The sequence below is a fragment of the Gavialis gangeticus genome, unplaced genomic scaffold (genome assembly GCF_001723915.1).
Source record: "Gavialis gangeticus isolate Ggan-Ray unplaced genomic scaffold, GavGan_comp1, whole genome shotgun sequence".
NCBI lineage: Eukaryota > Metazoa > Chordata > Crocodylia > Gavialidae > Gavialis > Gavialis gangeticus.
The window spans coordinates 53,539,384-53,558,184 of record NW_017729034.1 but is presented as its reverse complement, the minus strand read 5'-3'; the positions used below and the strand labels follow the sequence as shown (position 1 = coordinate 53,558,184).

General features: G+C 41.6%; 1 protein-coding gene across 1 annotated transcript in view; it reads right to left on the bottom strand.

Moving 5' to 3' along the window:
- Positions 1-18,801, bottom strand: part of PCNX2 (pecanex homolog 2 (Drosophila)) — a 328,028-nt gene that overhangs the window by 160,316 nt on the left and 148,911 nt on the right. The window contains exons 18-20 of the mRNA XM_019527461.1: positions 16,066-16,162; positions 9,192-9,284; positions 8,548-8,698 (exon numbers count right to left, since the gene is read on the bottom strand). Of these exons, the coding sequence (XP_019383006.1) occupies positions 8,548-8,698; positions 9,192-9,284; positions 16,066-16,162 (341 nt within the window). The remainder of the gene's footprint in view (positions 1-8,547; positions 8,699-9,191; positions 9,285-16,065; positions 16,163-18,801) is intronic.

Genomic DNA, 18,801 nt, shown 5'->3' with positions numbered 1-18,801 from the left:
TGAATATCTGGCTTCAGATAAACACCATATTTTGGGAAGATGATTTTTTGGCAAATGTGTGTTGACCAGTTCTAGAGACAGCTTCTGACCCACCAGATAACTAGAGTCAAAAGCATGAACTGTCCTGTTCTCTCTCTGCAGAGTTGATATGACTCTTTGCTATGTAGACCTCTGCCAACAACAACTGAAGGCGACTCTGTGGGTGTGACAGGAGAGGGAAAATATAATGGTTCTAGCCCATCAAACCAAATAGATACCAACTATTCTCTTGCATAAATATTTGGTTTCCCACAGGGTACTCCAAAAAGAAAGGGGTGTCCCCTCCCCCACATAATGGGTGGAGCAATGACACAGATAAGCTGCCAGGGCACACAGGTGAAGCCATGAGTTGTGGTATGCTCGGATTACCTAGCTCTGACCTTAGACTGCTTCCTGTGTCTCTGCATAGGTTGTATAGATCTGTACAACAGAAGTTGCTGGCTGCACTTAGTGAAATAATGCTAGGTGATAGATTAACTACCTTGTAAGGGTGTAGCAGGAGGCATTATGATAATAGTTATTTTACAGAGATACAGGGAGTCCAAATGGCTTGTCCAAAGTCAGTGGCAGAGCCCAGAACTGACCTATGGAAGCTAAATCCCTAGTCACTTGCTCTAATTACAAACAATCTTTCTCTCTCTGAGGTGCTCTTTCAATTTTCAAGAGCAGAAAGACATCTCAAGACCCAGCAGTGAAAACTATCAATGGGTAATGATGTGTGTCATGTGTATCTTTCATAGTCTCAAGAAGCATCATGTTGACATTTTAGAATGCCAGGACACCGTTCTTCTTCGGATGGGTGATAGACCCTCGAGTTTTAGTCTTAAACTTTTCCTGAAGGTCTTCTAAATAAAATGTAACTGGTCTTTCAGACATTCCTCCATAGCAAGGATTAGACAAATCTTCTGTCAAACCTAGACTAGGAAGACTTTGCATCAACCCAAGAGAGCAAAGAGAGATCAGCTGCTGTAATATACGACTCTGGGCACATTGCTGTAATGTTTAAACTCAATACAGACTATATAAACGTATTAGAAAATAATCTGAAAATACCCTGGTTCCACCTGACTGACACATAGAACTGTTCATTAGAGTGATACCACTGATCCCAAAGAACAAAAAATCAGTCTGGATTAGCCTGGCCTCAGCCTTTTAAAAAGCTGAGTCATCATCTTTAAGAAAAGGAAGTTTTTTCAATGAATAAAGACAGATTTAATCAGGACAAATGCAGGTATCTTCAAGCAGTCTTCTATGATTAAATTCATGCAGCATAACAATAAAACCAGCGTATTCATAGAGTTGCTGATTATTAAGCAGATGAACCCTGTATGAACAATAAATTTCAGCTGGAATACAATCATTAATTAGATTTGCATTTCTAGCACACTTTCTTTGGCATACTGCAATAAAAGTTAAAAGGCAACCTTCAATCAAGTCTCTGGGGGCTTCTGCATACCCAAGTTTGAGATTGAAAGTAATAGTTTTGAAGATTGAGTTTTCAGAGAGGTTTAAATCCTTAATGCATGGTTTTGCAGACAGAAATCTGAATCCTTTTGTTGTCTAGTAAAAGAGACTGAGGTCCCCCAGTAGTCTGTGTTCTGACAATGTTCTCTTCAAACAGCTCAAGAACATATATTGAGGATGATTAAGGCATAGGATCCATCAAGATATGACAAGCAAATTTCTGGCTGGGAGCAAAGACAAGACTGAAAAAACCCATAATTCTGAAAGCTGACTAGATTGCTTGCTGAAAAGAACGGCAGAAGAACTGGAAAGCAGTCCCTGAGATGCTAAAATATTTACAGCTATTCCTACATATCAAGGTATCACCTGCTGAAGCCTGCAGATACTAGCAAGACCAACCTATCAATAAAGTTGCACTGTTCCATTAAACTTTAACATTCCTCTTGAGATGCTATGCAGGAGATCAAAAATTACAGATTTCAATATCCATGCCCTTCAAATTGTATAGTATATATAAGTCTGAGAGTAAAAACAGTTCTGCCTCAAATTGTTAAATAAGGAAATCTCCTAGCAATTAGGCTAGCTTTTAAATACATGCGTCTTCCATACAGACTACACCATAGCACACATGGTATAAAAGTGGTTGTGATGTACAAGGGTTATTTCAGTATTGTAAGAGGTGTGGAAAAATAGAAGTGGTTGCACTGTCAGACTGATAGTTGCTGTGCTACTAGCAGCACAGCCAGGGACACTACCCTGTGCCTGGCTGCCACAGGATGTTCAGGAGTCACATTACACCTCTAGTTAAAAGCTGTAGCTCAGTCATCTCAGGCTACAGCTACTACAGGTGCACCAATTAACAGGTAAAAATGAATAGAAAGTATGGATGGTTGCTGAACTGAATGTTACTAGTGAAAAGATGGCGAAGCTGAACATTACTTCTCAGTATTGTATTACCTCTCTTACAAGAGGTCTGGATAGACAAGCATTAAGATTTATATTCATAAAAACAGGGTACCAGATACAAGATCACTGGTGTTAGATTCTGCATTCACACTTTTAATTCTACTGTGAGAAATCAGATTTTTTTAAAATCCTTCTCTTGCATCATTCCATCATTGTGTTATCAAGTGAGTTCCCATTGTCACAGGAGCCTTGGAAAGGCATTATTTTAGCTTCTATATTACTTCTGCTAGCAAAGTATTACACCCTGCAGAAATCCAGGGAAAATGGATTCTATCATTTACAAGTATATAAACTTTTCAGGCATATATAGATGAATTTATCTAGCTATATCTATGCACTATCTATCTATATGTGCCTCTTTTTTTTTAATATAAGATTTGATCACAGGTAACTTTAACTTCTCTGAAAGGATTTGGGTATTTAACAAATGTGTGTTTAAAAGAAAGCACTTTCCTCTCTATAACATAAAGTGGCAAATAATCCCAGTATAAATGTTAGCCTGTTTGTCAGTGTCCTACACCTAGGTCACAGGACTCGGAAATGGCAAATCAGTGGGTGCTGGCAGATGTTAAGGCAATTGCACGATTCGGGGTTGAGAAATTTTATGCCCTATCCCCAAAACTGAGAGACACATGTCATGCCAGATGTGCACGCCAGGTCACACAATTTTGGGGATAGGGCATAAAATTTCTCAAACCCCAGCCAGGTGATTGCCAACTGCCAGCATGAGGGGATTTCCATGCTGGGAGCCTGCAGGTCTCCCCCTGTGTGAGCAGAATGCCCTGCAGCCCACTTGCAAACTACAGAGCAAGGCAGTTTGGTGCTATGTGAAAGCTCCCCACTTCCCATGTGCTGCTTCCATGGGCAATTCCACATGGGGAGTCTCTTCCTGAAGTCAGGCTCACAATGTCCCCCCCGCCACATGCCACACCTTTAAAAAGTGGGTATGCAGATGGGAACTCCTGCCCATGAAAACAGCAGCTCCCTACTCCCCAGCTGCTGCTTCCATGTGGTGGAGGTGGGGGGAAGCTTTAAAGTGCTCTGGGTGCTGGGAGCCAGAGAATAGGAAGCCTTTCCTCAGTGCCTGGGTCCAAGTGCCTGGAGAGGTTTGAAAAAGGGAGCTGCAGCCCAGCTGCAGGTATGAACTTTAAAGCTCACCGGGTGCTGAGATCCAGTGTGCACAACATGGACAGATAGGGAGCTAGGAGCTCTCTGCTCCCCAGCTGCCTGTACCCCACACCATAAAGCACCTGTTCCAGCCACCAGTGGGAGGGTTTGGGATTGAGAGTGGTCAGGAGTAAAAAGGTAAGAAAGGTTTATTGACTTAACAAACACACAACTACGCGTAGTGTAACAAGACAACAATGACAAACAATAACAATTCACATTGGCAATTTATCGGCAGTCCCCTCTGATGCCTGATGTATGACAAGTTCCTCTTCTATAAAGCTTAGCAAAGTCAGACATCTTCAAACTGCGCTGTCCAAGGGGTACTGGGAAGGACCCTGGTATTCAGTCCTTGGGCTCCTTGAGATCCACAGGCTCACTGAATCCAGGTCAGCAGCTAATCTTTAAATTAGTAGCTTCTCTCACAATGCTGTGTCTTCCTTCTGCTGATTTCTGGATGTGCTAGCCAATTTATAACTTCTGAGCTACGCTGTTGGCTCACAGCCACTTACACTTTTACACTACAAACTTTCCTTATGACTGACCAATAGCAGTACAAGCCTTTGCATTTTTCTGATGAGCTTAATTTTAACTGCATCACTACATACAAGGCCTCACTACACACAAGGCCTCACTAATCTTTTACTTTAATTAAGCTCTTAGCAACAACATACAGCTCACAACACATGAACAAATGACAAGAAACACCTGGTCTAATCCTCACAGAGCATTCAGCAAGCACCTTCATCACACAGATAACTCTCAGCTGTCACAGTACTGCCTGCAGCTAGGATATGGGGAGCTCCCAGCTCCTCAGCTGCCACTTCCATGAGTGTCAGGGAACTTAAAGAAGCAGGCATACTGCTAGAGTTAGAGCTTTTAAATCTGGGGCACAGTGACCCCAAGATCAGGGAGATGCTCTCTGAATACCAGGCTCAGTCTTCTCTCCCTGACCCCACATCTGCCTCTGGGGATCCAACATAGGTACTGGATCCAGGACCTGGGGCTGCCCCCATCCTGCTGATCAGTTCAACAGCAGTAAGAAACAGATGAGCCACAAAGATGGTTCACCTATAATGTATAATATTTTTGTAGCTCATCTGTTTTGTACCTTAAATTATAGAGATGAGGTCAACGTCATTTATAGGAAGGCCTTTGACTTGGTGTTCTGTGAGGCTTTCAAGGTAAAACTAAGGGGCTGGGCCCAACAATTTAAAGGTCAGGTGGGTGGGAAACTGGCTGCGGGGTTGGACCCAGAGAGTACTAGTAAATGGATCTGTGTCGCCCTGGTGGAAGGTAGCCAGTGGGGTCCCCTAGGGTTCAGTACTTGGACCAGTGCTTTTTAACATCTTCATTAATGATCTGGATGTGGGGGGCAAAAAGCACACTGGCAAAGTTTGCCAATGACACTAAGCTATGGGGAAGTGCAGCCACACCTCAGGGTAGGCTAACAATCCAGGAGGACCTAGACAGATTAGTTAGATGGGTGGACCAGAACCAGATGTTGTTCAACACTAAGAAGTGTAAAGTGCTCCATCTGGGGAGGAAAGGTCCACAACAAACTTACAGGCTCAATGGTGCTACGCTAGCTATCATGATGTCTGAAAGGGACCTAGGGGTCATAATTGACTATAAAATGAATATGATCCACCAGTATGAGCAGAGCAAACAATACACTGGTATGCATCAACCAATGCAGTTCAAGCAAAACTAATGAAGTTATTTTCCCGCTCTACTCAGCACTGGTGAGTACTGCATCCAGTTCTGGGTGCCACACTTCAAGAAGGATGTAGCAAAGTTTGAGAGAACGCAGAGAAAAGCCACTCATATGATTAGAGCAAACCATACAAGGGAAGGCTGACAGATATGGGATTGTTCAGCCTAGAAAAGAGAAGACTTCAGGGGAACTTTGTGGTAGCTTACAAATATATCAGAGGTGAGCATAAGGGGCTAGGCGAACAACTATTCACCAAAGTGCCCCAGGAGAAAACCAAGAGCAGTGGTCATCAACTCCTAGAAGAAGGTTTCATACTGGGTATAAAAAAAAAACCAAACCTTCTTCATGGTTCTTCTGACCAAACTCTGGGAATAGACTCCCAGCAGGGGTGGTGCAGGCACCTACCCTGGAGATCTTCAAAAGGAGACCATGATTTTGAACCATGGGGTTAGCTGTATGGTTTGAGCCAGTTATTTAGAACCAAGGGGCATTTATAGACGTGGTCTGTAAGGTGGGGATTGGGGGAGACACTTTAATTAGCGCACCTCAAGAGCTGTGCTAATTAAAAGTGCCCAGTCATCACGTGTATCAACGTCCCTGCACTGAAAAATGGCAGCAGGACACTTTGAACTAATGAGCTTTAGTTTTTAGTGCCCTACCACCATTGAATGAGCTTCAGTTTAAAGCAACACACCAGCATTTTTCAGTGTGGGGACACTGATACACGTGGCACTGGAATTTCCTGGAGCACAGTAATCACTATGCTCCAGCAGACTCTTCCAGCAAGCTGCTGGAGCATATTAATTACCACGCTCCAGCAGACTATTAAAGTCTGCTCCCACACGCTGTAATTACAGCGTGTGGGAGCAGACTTGATTAATTGAGTCTGCTAGGGCATGGTAATTACCTTACTGGGGTTATTTGGCCCCAGCAGTCCTTTCTGCCCAGAGCAAGGGGGCTGGACCCGATGATCTCTTGAGGTCCCTTCCAGTCCTAAACTTCTATGAATAATGTGTAATCTTTTTGGCTCATTTCCTATACTATAATGCCATAAGTTGGCTTTATCTTTCGGCAGGGTTACTATTTATGGTGCAATTAGCATCTTAGCTGTACCACAAATGTAACGTGTTAGGGGCCAGCGTAGTGAAAGGCAAATATATTTAAACTTTCATCCTCCTTCATATTCTAAAGATCCTTTATCTTCCAAAGGAAACAGCAGCCCTTTCCCACACACTGAAAGTTACTCCAGTCATAAAACAACTTACATTTAACAAAAGAGAGTTAAAAGGATGCTTAATAAATAGCAGTATGTATCCACTTGGATATGTGCTATAATTCCTTTTGTGAATAAGTAAATTCAGATTTGAATCCAAGCCTTAAGAGGTCAGAGCATTCATGAAGTTTTATGTCCAATTTCAGAGGGGAAAGAGTATCTCAGATCTATACCACAGTAAGGTTTAAAGGCTAGATGGGCTAATAGCTTGGCTCCCAGTAGCCTGAAGGAAAAGCCCTGATGCTCTAATCACTAAACCCAGTACTTGGGGGCTCAGGTCAGGGACATATGAAATGTAACACTTAAGAGAGATGGGGCTACCTGCTCACTTAGCAGCAGCTATGAAAGAGAGCCTGTTTATGACACCAGTAAATTGCACAGGGCCCACGATAGTCTGGGTAAGAGAAAAAGGTAGGAATCTTCATTTTCAACTATTTAATAAAGGGAAGGAAATAAACAACAAAAGTAACCAAGGGAAAGAGGGGAATTTGGGACTGGATATGTGGTAGAGGAGTTTGGAATTTTTAGAAGCATTTTAAATACGAATCAAAATGTGGCTCTCTAATTCCTATCTTGCTCCCACTGAAGTCAAGTGAAGTTTATCAATTCACTTCAGTGAGAATGGCAAGGCTCTTTGGGTAGATGTGATATCTTTTATTAGACCAACTGAGTAGTCGGAAAAAATGTTCTTTGCAAACTTTCAAGCACAAGTACCCTTCTTCAGGCATAAGGAGTCTCTGTTGATCTGAGATCTCCAAGGAATGAAAGAAGCTAAGTGTGACAGGTCAGTGAGAAGGTAAATAACTGGAAATCAGGAAAACAATGAGTAGAGAAGGGAGGTGAGGGGGTAAACCAGGGGAAAATAGTGCCAAAGGTAAGCAAGGGAGATTGCTGTAATTGAGTTCTCCAAGGTAGAAAAGAGGCAGTCTGTGAAAAAGTAAATAGCTGGAAATTAGGAAGACAAAGGATAGAGAAGGAGGGGAGGGAAGCAGAGGAGAAAAGTATAAATGGTAAGGTCAGGCAGGTACCTGGTGAATCAGATATTAGGCAGGTTTCAATGCGTCATAAATCCAATTTCTATATTAAGTCCATGATTTTTTGTATTTAGTAGATTTTGTGAAGTGAAAGGTGTTTTGTAGTTCCAATCCTCAATTCTAATCCTCAATTCTAACCTTCAAAGGGAACTTACAAAACATCTTTCATAGACGAGCCTACGAACTTCACTCCTTATGCCTGAAGAAAGGCATTTGTGCCTGAAAGCTTATAAAGAACATTTTTCCAACTACTCAGTCAGTCTAATAAAAGATATCACATCTACCCAAAGAACCTTGCCTACCTATGTCCTTAGGCCAACACAGCTACAACCAAAAACTCTGGTTTCAATGAGAATAGAATGAAAGAATCGTTTTTTTTTCCCTGGCCTGCCTTCTTTCTGCTGATAGGTCCTCAGGGGCACCAGAGAATTATGGAATATTAACATCACAAAGAACAAAGTTATGTTAGCACTTTTGTTAGCCTATAGTTAATATAGAAAAGACTGTTTACATAGACTATTAAACACTTTGGGCTTGACTGGTTTTCACCAAACCTGGATAGCTTTAATAAAAGACTGTGGACAAAATTCAAACCAACATCTGAAAATGAAAAAGAAATTTTGGAAAAGATGTTACTCATAAATCTGCCTACTATGGTGTTACCATCGACAGACAACACTTTAGTTCTCTGGCCCTTGTGCAAGGCCATCCAAAAGAACTATAAAAATCCAGATGTGATACTTTGGATATTTCTAAGTAAAACAGTAAAAAATCAAAAACAGCTTTGAAAAAAATTGACTGCCTTTAAAACGCTGCTAGAATTTTTTTACTTTTAAAACAAGCTGCAGGCGACATCATTCAACACTGAGAGAATATTTATTACAAACCTCTCACTTCCCGCTGCCGATATTCTTTGTTTTTAAGTATGGGATGCGAAATCCACAGCCAAGGATGGTGTTTTCGGAGCTGAGGAAGTATGTAATGTGTTACAAATCCCACGGTCCACGCTAATGCAAATAGCACTATGTTGAGGAACGGCTGAACCAAGGGAGGGGAAAAATGGAATCAGGTTTTATCAACAATAGTTTTAGACAACATCCTTAAATATACAACAATTTCATCTTTCTTATATTTCTGACAAGAAATACCAATTTGAAAAAAAACCTCCTAGCTCCACAGGTGTGGAGCAGGAAATGAAAGCAACAAACTTTGGTCTTTTAAAACTGGAAAAAAGCGAAGTTGTTTCTTTTTGTTCAAGTCCCTTTCTAACCCCAGCTTCTATATCAAAAAAGAGGAACACAATGGAAAAGTTTAGGGAAAACAATGACCAAACCTGTAATAATGTGCCTAATATAAATATCTATAACTGAACTGCACCATGCATCAAAAGCCTTGAAATTATCTTTGTCAGTAAATACATTTTCTTCAACCTATCTCCTCCCTATTCTTTCCTAGTAAGACACCGCATGGTTTTGCAAAAAAGAGATAATACCATAGAAAAAGAATTAAAAGAGGGGATTATAATACATACCCTTAATGACAGGAACACTGTGCTGGCACTGACTGCGAATGACAGAACAGCAGCTACTGCGCAGACAATGAGATCTGATTTCAAGATTTCCTTCTATGAAGAAAAATGTTTAATATAAAATTAGCAAGTTAATACTCTTAACTGGATAAATTAAATTAATCTTTTCTGAATTACTGACAGCATGCACTGAAATGACATTTGTTATTGTTTAATATAAAAATATATTCTGTTCTATGCTTTGTGAAATTATACTTTCAGATTCTAGGTTTGTCGAAAAAACCCCTGCCAATCCTATTCACATTTATTAAAATTGATTTTAAAGACATATTTTTAAACTTTGTTGGCAATAGCCCTGGAAAACTTAAAAATAAAAAGATTTTTAAATTTGTGTCAGTTTATAGAATGGACTTGCAATAAGAGTTTCTCTATTTTTTAAAATGGCAGCAATTTATTAAAATTCTGGATTCATTTCCTATTTGCAGGCATAGAAATGACTCCCAGCTGATGGGGTTCGGACTTGATGAGGGGGTCGGTCTTGATGATCTGTTCAGGTCCCTTCCGACCCTAGAAACTATGAAACTATTTTTTCTTACATCATGTAAGTGGCTTTTCTTTGGGAGAGAATTTCTGTAGTGTATTCCGAGATGTAAGGCTGATACATGTATTACATGATAGAGAGATGGATCTAAACTGATTCCAGCTGAATATCAGTCCAAACTTTTCCAAGATCTGGGTTTTTCAGATGAGGGCATAACTCTAACATTGTGCATGGATAATGAAAACATTAACTGTGCTCTTAGGTGACTATCTATAAAGCTAATTTTGTTTTGTTGATATAGAATATATCATATCCTTCATATCCCATCTGATTAAAATGTCATTGTCAGTAAACATATTTACAAGGTTTTTTTGGCTGTGTTAAAATTTTTCACATGTATTTTAGAGGTGCCACAAATGTCTCCGGTGAGTAAGTGAAAAACTTGGCTAAGATGTATGAGCACACATACTATAGATGGTTAATACTTCCTATTTATGATAAGAAGAGGTTCTTAATGCCAGTCCATGCCAGGATACAGCTAGTTCTTTATTTAAATATTTACTTCTTAAATACTTAAATGCTGACTGGGACATACCAACATCTGACTCGAAATGTTGGTTGTATCATCATTAATTTTAAAATGGTTACAGTGTTCTCCAGCTACACAGCGAACCTAACCTACATGTGCTTATGCAGGGAGGCTGGAGAAAATATAGAACAGAAATGGAATAAAAGCCCCAAAAATGGGGAGAAAATATTCCAGAGAAGAAACTACTGAACTAGAAAATTAGAGGGGAAGCTACTACAGACCACTTTTTTTTAGGCTGCCTAGCACTTTCTGGTATCCAAAAGGCTTGTGACCTTTTTCTAAAATGTATTAACAACACCACTTTTTGCAGCCACTTTTGGCATTTGAACAGAGTAAAGCCCTGAGATTCAAGGGCTAGGGACAGAAATTACGCATAAGCTGGTATAAGTGATCAGAAACCAGTTCAAATTCATAACACAACAGAAGTTCAATGTATATACACTGTTTTCCAAATGGCCAAAACTGGTTTAGGATAAACCTGTATAGATGTAGTAATCAGACTTCACTGATTTAGGCTAAAGGAGTTTGTTGAACTTCTGTCTCAGATCAGGAAAGGGTCTCCTGGGGTATCTAGTCCAGTCCCTTGTGGTCGCAGGCAATCATTTACCTAAGGAATCCCCCAAAATCCCCACATACAACTACAAGGCATAATACCCCAAACACAATAATACCCCTAAAAACAACCTATAACATGCCACAGCTTACAGTAAGGGAGAGAAAGGTATTGTCAGTGCTCTGCCACTGCAATAGTATAGAAATAATGTATTAATATGTGTTCAGAAGATCCTAAGAAAAGGATTATGCTCCAGGCTACAGAGGAAGGCAAAATTCCTCACAATCTATGCCATTCTCCCCTATGGGAAAAATGTCTTCCTGACCCCAGTTAGGTGACTGGTATATGACCCTGTGCAGAAGAGCAAGGCTGTCTAACCAGAAAACCATAGGTCTTCTGCAGGAACATCAGTATTTCCAAGCCAAAAATCCTCAGCCTTAGCTGTGGTTAATCCTAATGCCTCAGAGGAAGATGAAAAAAACCAAACCCACCAGAAGCCAGGAACATTCACATGGGGGAAAATACTTATCTGGCCCTATCTGGTAATTAGCAAAAGCTCTGTAAAAGTTATCCCACATTACAAAAGACCTACCTTTATGCCCTAACCTGGGGACCACATTACTCCACACCATACATACTGACTGTTGAGTCAGAACTCCTCATCTTATCTAGTGCCTTTTCTTTGTCCCCTAGCACTCCACTCTGTTCAAGCCAAGTCTTCAAAATTGTCCTTTCCTTTCCCATTGCTGTATTGCTCAAGAACCATGTTGATACCCTGCCAGAAAGTAACTAAACACCATTGGCTCCTATCCATGTGCAGGGAGGCTGCTCCAACGTGCTATAATTACAGCCTGTGGCAGCAGACTTGATTAATCGAGTCTGCTGGAGTGTGGTAATTACGCCGCTCCAGGAGACTCCAGTGTCACTGAAAAATGGTGGTGGGGCGCTTTAAACTAAAGCTCATTAGTTCAAAGTGCCCCACTGCCATTTTTCAGCGTGGGGACACTGATAGACATAATGACTGGGCACTTTTAATTAGCACAGCTCTTGAGCTGCACTAATTAAGGTACCATCCCCATACCTCACAGACCATGTCTATATATGCCCCTTGGTTCTAAATAACTGGCTGAAACCATACAACCAACCCCATGGTTCAAAATCAAGAATAAGGTCTCAAGAAATCATGGATTTGTCTTAATAGTAAGCATCCACTCAGGTCATAATTTCAGACTTTTCTCACCAGTTTCTGTCTTTCTTTGAAAACACAACCAGAGAAGCAGCTGATGTTGCTCCACTGTTTAACAATGGTCTATTGATTGGAATACTCAACCAGAAAGTTCAAAGCCCTCCGCAACATACTCAAATCCACACCTTACATCTTCCAGGATCCCTAACCTCCATGGGGAGTGGTCACTGCCCATTCATACTATTGAAGCTGTGCCGCTGTGGAGCAACTGACCCTTCTTACACTAAGAGTTAAGCTATGACAGGTTAGCTTCCACTTACTGTGGGACAGGAGTGTGCATACAGGCAGTTAACACAGAGCAACAGAGAGCTGGCAAAGCCTCAGCTCCTACATCTAGCTTTTGGTAAATTGTTCATATCTCAGTACCTCAAGCCCTTTATTGCATTTAGCCCTATGAGCATGAGGTTGACTTTCAATCACAATAAAAACTCAGTAACTAAATAACCCTGACCATTGGGATTGTGTTATAATTTTGATAAGAACAGACCATTCAGACAAAAAGGCAACTTCCTCCTCACTTCATTTTACAAATGGTTTTTAAAGGCTATTTTGGATGTCTCCTGCTTGAGAGATTAAACAGTAAAACACACTGTAGACTGTTATTTTATCTTTTTGTCTTTAATTATACATTTTGAGCACTGCATAAATCCTTTTATTAACTATCTAACTCTCTGCACTAGAGGCAAGGGAGGAAGCTGGGTTTGAATGTAATACATTAACACCCTGAGGCCACTGGTTAATGTAGTAATCAACCATAGGGATGCCTATAGAAATTAATTATAATGCTAGGAAGCTCCATTCTCAAAGTTGAATGGTCAATTATCCACCACAGCTGCTTTGTTATTCCAGTTTCCAAAGCTGACGATTCTTACACAGCCGTTCAAGCAAAGAAAAAACAGTAAAGGTCATGTGGCTAAGCATTAGATATGGTATATTTATTATTATTAACATTAATATGGAACCATCATATGGAACCATCATATAGCACAACAAATTCATTTTAATATTAAATGCTTGCTTTCACCTTGAGAGGTGAAACAGTTATTTGCCTCTCAAAATCATGTCAAAAGACTCCCATTTAGATTGAATATGATGCATGTCTTATACATGGGTGAAAAGATCAAAGGGGCAATGGACATTGTGTGCTCCCTGTCATGGTATACAACAAATAGTGGGTGAGGCTTAAAAAAATTGTTTGGGGCCATTACACATGGGCATACTAAGAAAAACAAAGAGGAGACAGATGTGCCATGTAAAGCTTCTCTTTCATTCTTGTATACCATTATACCCAGTTCAAAGACTGATCAAAGTTTTTCTTGCAGTGGTTTCAAAAGCTATTTTTAGTCTGCTTTTGAAAAGTGGTCAAGACCAGAGATGGATATGATAGCTATTCAACTACAATTGAATGAGATCAAGATAGATTGCCCTTTGACTCTGTCCCTCAAGCCTAATTCACATATATTTGTAGTTGCTTGTAGTCCTTACCCTATTAAACAATTGTGAAAATCTACTCACAGACTGGTTAAACTATTGAATGGAGACAGAGATGCCAGGCACTTAGGGGCTTCAGACAAACAGCCTCTGCACTACATGACAATTGCTATCTCCTCTTCAGAGAATATTATCTGTGTCCCAGCACGAGAGAGTGAACACTGTGCACACCAATTTACGCTGGAGACTTTTCACTTAAATTTTGTATATAAAAGGGACACAACCCAAACAGAGGAAAAAAGGAAGGCACGGTTTTGGCAGGCCCTTGCAGCAGACAGTGAAAATAGCCTCTTTTTCAGAAAGACCAGATTACATGTCAGACATACTGCAGATATGTACAGCTGAGCAGCACTGTGTGAAATCAGTTTCTTGTTAGGGAAAGGCAACAGAAAACATATTCAACCACAAAGGGGGACCAAGACAAAGAGGTCCTATCTATCTTAACAGTACAACCAAACTAGAAAACCACATTACAACACAGCATTTTTCCTAGCTACAGTATTTCATTTTGGCATACAGTCAGGACTAAATTGAGGGGAGGGGGAAGTGTAGCAGGATTAGGCTCTTGAGTTGGTTATGATGCCCCCAGGTGGCCTGTGTTCCCTCCTTTCTCTGGGTCTTGGGTCCTACCCACTCCTTTACCTATTTAGAAATAAAAAGGTTGGGAGGCGGCTCAAAGGCCCCACGGGACCACTGATCCAGTCCCTCTTGCTCTAACTCTAGTTACCAACTGCCTTAAGGGCTGTTCGCGGCTTTCGACAGCCCCTACAGCCATGCCCAGGCTCTCAGCCCTCACCAATTATTTCAGTGGGCCCTCAACCCATCTGATATTGTTCCTTTTCAGTCCTCTGTGCCCTTGTTGGGGCACCAGCCTTCCTGGCCTCCACCCCTGTCTGCTTACTGGGGCTCTGGCTTAGGCTCACAGTGCTATACCTGGTCCACAGGCTCCAACCAGCATCTCATCCATCTCAGCTGTGGGCCCTGGCCCTGGTAGTTTTATAACAAACACTTAATATATTTGAAGAAACCTTAATTGGTAGCCAAACACATCCAAAACAATTTGATCCTAATTAGATGGCTAAGGTTTCAGTAGCAGATCCAGGAATAGGGCAAGGGGGTGAGGCCCCACACTTTGGCTGTGCTGTGCATGCACAGTAAGCTCTGAGCTCAGGGCAAGGTCTGACTGGAGCCCCTGTTTTCCCAGAGCTCTGGAAACCAGGGATTGAAAAATGCTGCTGTTTGCCCTTCTCCTCCTTTCCCTCAATATAGGTAAGGAAGGGACAAGTGGCAACAGCAGCACTCAACCCCAGCTCCAGAGCCACATGAAAGCTCTGAGAGCTCACGTGCAGCACAGCCAAAGGGGAGTGTGACTGTGCCACCACACTACTTCTAGATCCACACGTATGGTTTCTAAAAGCAAGCTATTTAAACCCATGTATGTGGTTTAACACATGCAAGTGCTTGGAGGTGGCCACTATGCTGCTGTAAGGCTCCTGGTTACTGGAAAGCAGGACAGTTCAAGAACCTTGGATTGAATTAACCCATATCAACCTTTCTAGAAACCCTGTCCTCTGCTAGCTTGAACTCCTGATGTCAGGACCCTGTCCAGAGTACCCGATAACAAGGAAAGTAGAAAAGGGTCACTTGGGAAGTTGAGGATGAGGTGCAGTGGTATAACCAGAGAAGAGAGGTAGACGGTACGGCATTTTGGCCTGCTTGGAAAAAAAGCGAAGAACAGACTAAGAGGAGGCGGTTGTCTTGTAGCCTTTTATCTGGTCAGGATTCTGTTTGCTTCTTCTCATTCCAAACTGCAAATAAGTTATGCCTTCTGTTTGACATGCCAGTAATGCTGCCTTCTCCACATACAGAGAGGCATTCCTGCAGATCATCTACATCTCTCCCTAAATCCAGAGGAGGAACCACAGTGTTTTATCTATGCCAGACAAGACTAAGGCTGAAATTCTCTCCTAGTGAAGTAAATGGGAGTTTTGCTGCCAGCTTCCGTGGTGTCACAATTTCAGTCTGTTGTGCCTTGTTGAAGTGTTAGGTAAGATAGACTTTCTAAACTCCTGCAGAGTGAGTTAGCATGCTGTAAATCTCTTCAGGGCACATAATTCTTCGTCAGCTGATTTCTAGTCTAAGCTAGGTGACCCTTTCATGTTCCCCATGCTCTGAAACTGTGCATACCATATGATAGTATATTAAAGCTGCTTGTCTTGAAACATTGGAAAGAAACCTTAAAAGCAAACAAAACAGCTCTCCCCCAGCTTCCATCCTGTAGAGATTAGATGTAGAAGCTTCCTTAGCCCCCTCTCTTACTAAAGAAACAGAATATGTATTTTGCCATTTTCTGTGTTTTCTATTAAATGCTGAACTTTGCTAAGGGGCACCATATGGATGGACTGCAGTCTTCCAGTATATAAACTGAACAATGTGGGGCAGGAGAAGAACTCTTACCACTGATTCTCTCATCTTCTCTGGAAGTGGATCTATTGATGAGTCTTCCAAATTTTGACGTAGTAAGTGAGGAAAAAATTTACATTGAACAAGTGACCTGTTATAAAAAGATTCCCAATTAGGATACATTTGAACAACAGCTTTTCAGCTAACAGAATTAGTGCCCTCACTAAGAAAAGAACAGACATTGCAGGGCCAATTTTACCTCTACATCCACACTGGCTATTTTATGAATGTACAGCTGGAAACTGCTACAGAACAGTTGCACCTCTGGCCCAAGCAGTATTAGCTTCTTCAGCAATATGGTAGTTTAGTTTAGATCAACTTAGTGGCCCACCAAAATGCTTCAGACTCAACCTGAAGGAAACTATAGCCCCTAGCAGACGTCACATTTAAGACATGATTAACCAGTTGATCACATCTTAAGTAGTAAACTGATCACACATTCATGCAATTAATGGCACAATAAACAGGGAATAAGACACAAAGTTATTACAGAACATTGTTTATTAACATTGTGGATGATTAACATTGCACCTTAAATTGAATGCATAGCCAGGCTGATTGGCTGAGATCAGGACTTCCAGGCTTGGGGGCGTATCAGAGCCCATGACTCCAGTTTGCCCCTGAGGCTGGGAGTGGCAGGGCTCCCAGCCTCAGGGGTGCACCAGAGCCTTTGACTCATATGTGCTCCTAAGGCTAGGGATCCTGACCAGCTGACTGGTGATCCAAGCTGAGCACACCATCTTGTTACCTGCCAGTGCAGGGGAAGCCTGAGATCATGATCCTGGGCTCCCTCTGCACTGGCAACAGAGCACGATCAGGATCTGATCCCTGATCCCACAATCACGCCTCCTGCCAAATCCATGTAGTATGACAAGAGACGTGATTGTTGGGATCAGGAATCTGATCTTCTTGCACCTTTAACTGAGTGGCTGCCTGGGGCCTAAATGAGAGGGTAATTCAGTATCCCTGTCCTTTATTATTTTTTAACATCTCAGCTGAAATGGTCAGGCCAGAAAGGGGGCTCTTTAGTAACATCTCTGTTGTCAAAATGTTAGTGATGGAAAACAGATAGATCACATTCATCCCAAATTTTAGTTTAATTCCCCACCTTCTCTTCATCTTAAAGTTTATGCTGGAGGCCATCTCTTAAATACTGTTTCCAATCCCCTTAAATCTATTTAATTAAGTTCAGTGTAGTTTAAAAAATATCTTAAACCTCTTTTTAGGGATTATACATTTTAATCATGCTTACACAATGAATATTTGATGTGTTGTATACATATTTTAATCCCAAATAAGACATTTAACAACAATTTGAACTGCTGAGGATTTGATTAAGGTTGTTAGGGGATTAGAAACTAGTTTTTAAAGGTGACCGAGAACTGAATTCAAGGACTCTAAACATGTTATTTAAAACAAAAGGAAAGAGTTTTTACTCGATTGAAGAAAATAATTGCCTGGGGATTATTTCTTGAGTATATTCTGGGAAAATATACACTTAGGGAAAGTTCTTTAAAATGTCAAGAACTCACCGTACAGTCCTTATATTTTTTTGTGTGCATTTTATGCAGGAAGACAATAAAACTCCCTAGTATGAGGGGCATTGCACATTCTTCTCCTCTATAGTCCTATCTAGATTCTATAGAGTAATGTGCAATGAACCAAAAGTCACCCATATAGGTCTAGGGTCGATAGACGTCAATTAAAAAGATCCCATGGGCATTCATATAAACATCTGATTTGTATGTCCTCTGTCTGGGAGGTTGAGGATAACTACATTATATCTCAGTAAATCTGAAGAACTGAACAATTACAATTAATACCTTGGCTTTTTCCTTCCCTCGGGAATTAACTTCCCTCTCATTCCTGTTTTTTCTCCTGTATCCTCCAATGAATGCCAGAAAAAGCCTTCCCCCTTCCCCAGAAGGAGAAACCTGTCATTTCTACATGCATATCTGCTAATATCAAACCAGTTTTCAGATCTACTGTGTTATTGGTTCTTCCTTGCTTCTGTCCCTGTTTGTAGAGTGGCATTTTAATAGGCTTTTAATGCACACTCCTTTTCAAGTAGAATCATAGATATCATAGAAAATTAGGGTTGGAAGGGACCGCAGGAGGTCATCTAGTCCAACACCGTGCTCAAAGCAGGGCCATCCCTAACTGGATCATACAGACTCCTTAACTTAAGCTGTTGCTTTAGACAAGAGGGCAAAGGAGGAGAGAGGCCAACAGTAGTGCTGTGCAAAGCCTCAGGTGCTAATTCAATTTGGAGGAGATTTAGCTTGATTCGGCGGCCAAATCTCTGAATCCAAATAGAATAGAGAGACCAATAAAAGGTCCAAATCGATTTGAAGCTCTCCAAATTGATTCGGAAAGGATTCTGACAGCTTCCGAAATCTAGGCAGTCCCCACTTGCCACCACAGGGAGCTAGACCTGTACTCCATGCCAGTAAGTAGGGAGCGAGGGGTGGGGGCTGGAGGAGGAGGGAAGGGACCCCCTGAGCACCCCCCAACCCACGCCTGCTGTCCCAGCCCTGCCCCCCATGGCTGCCCTGCCTGGCCCCAGTGTTCAATGGGCAGCTATCAATGGGGCTGGGAGAATGGGAGGGGGGATGGGGGCTCCTGGCAGAGCCCCCCATCCAGAACGGGGCAGTGGGGGGCAGCGGGCTCCCCACTTCCCCCACTTGGCAGCAGCTGATAAGTGCCGGGCTTTTTTTTTTTTTTTTTTTT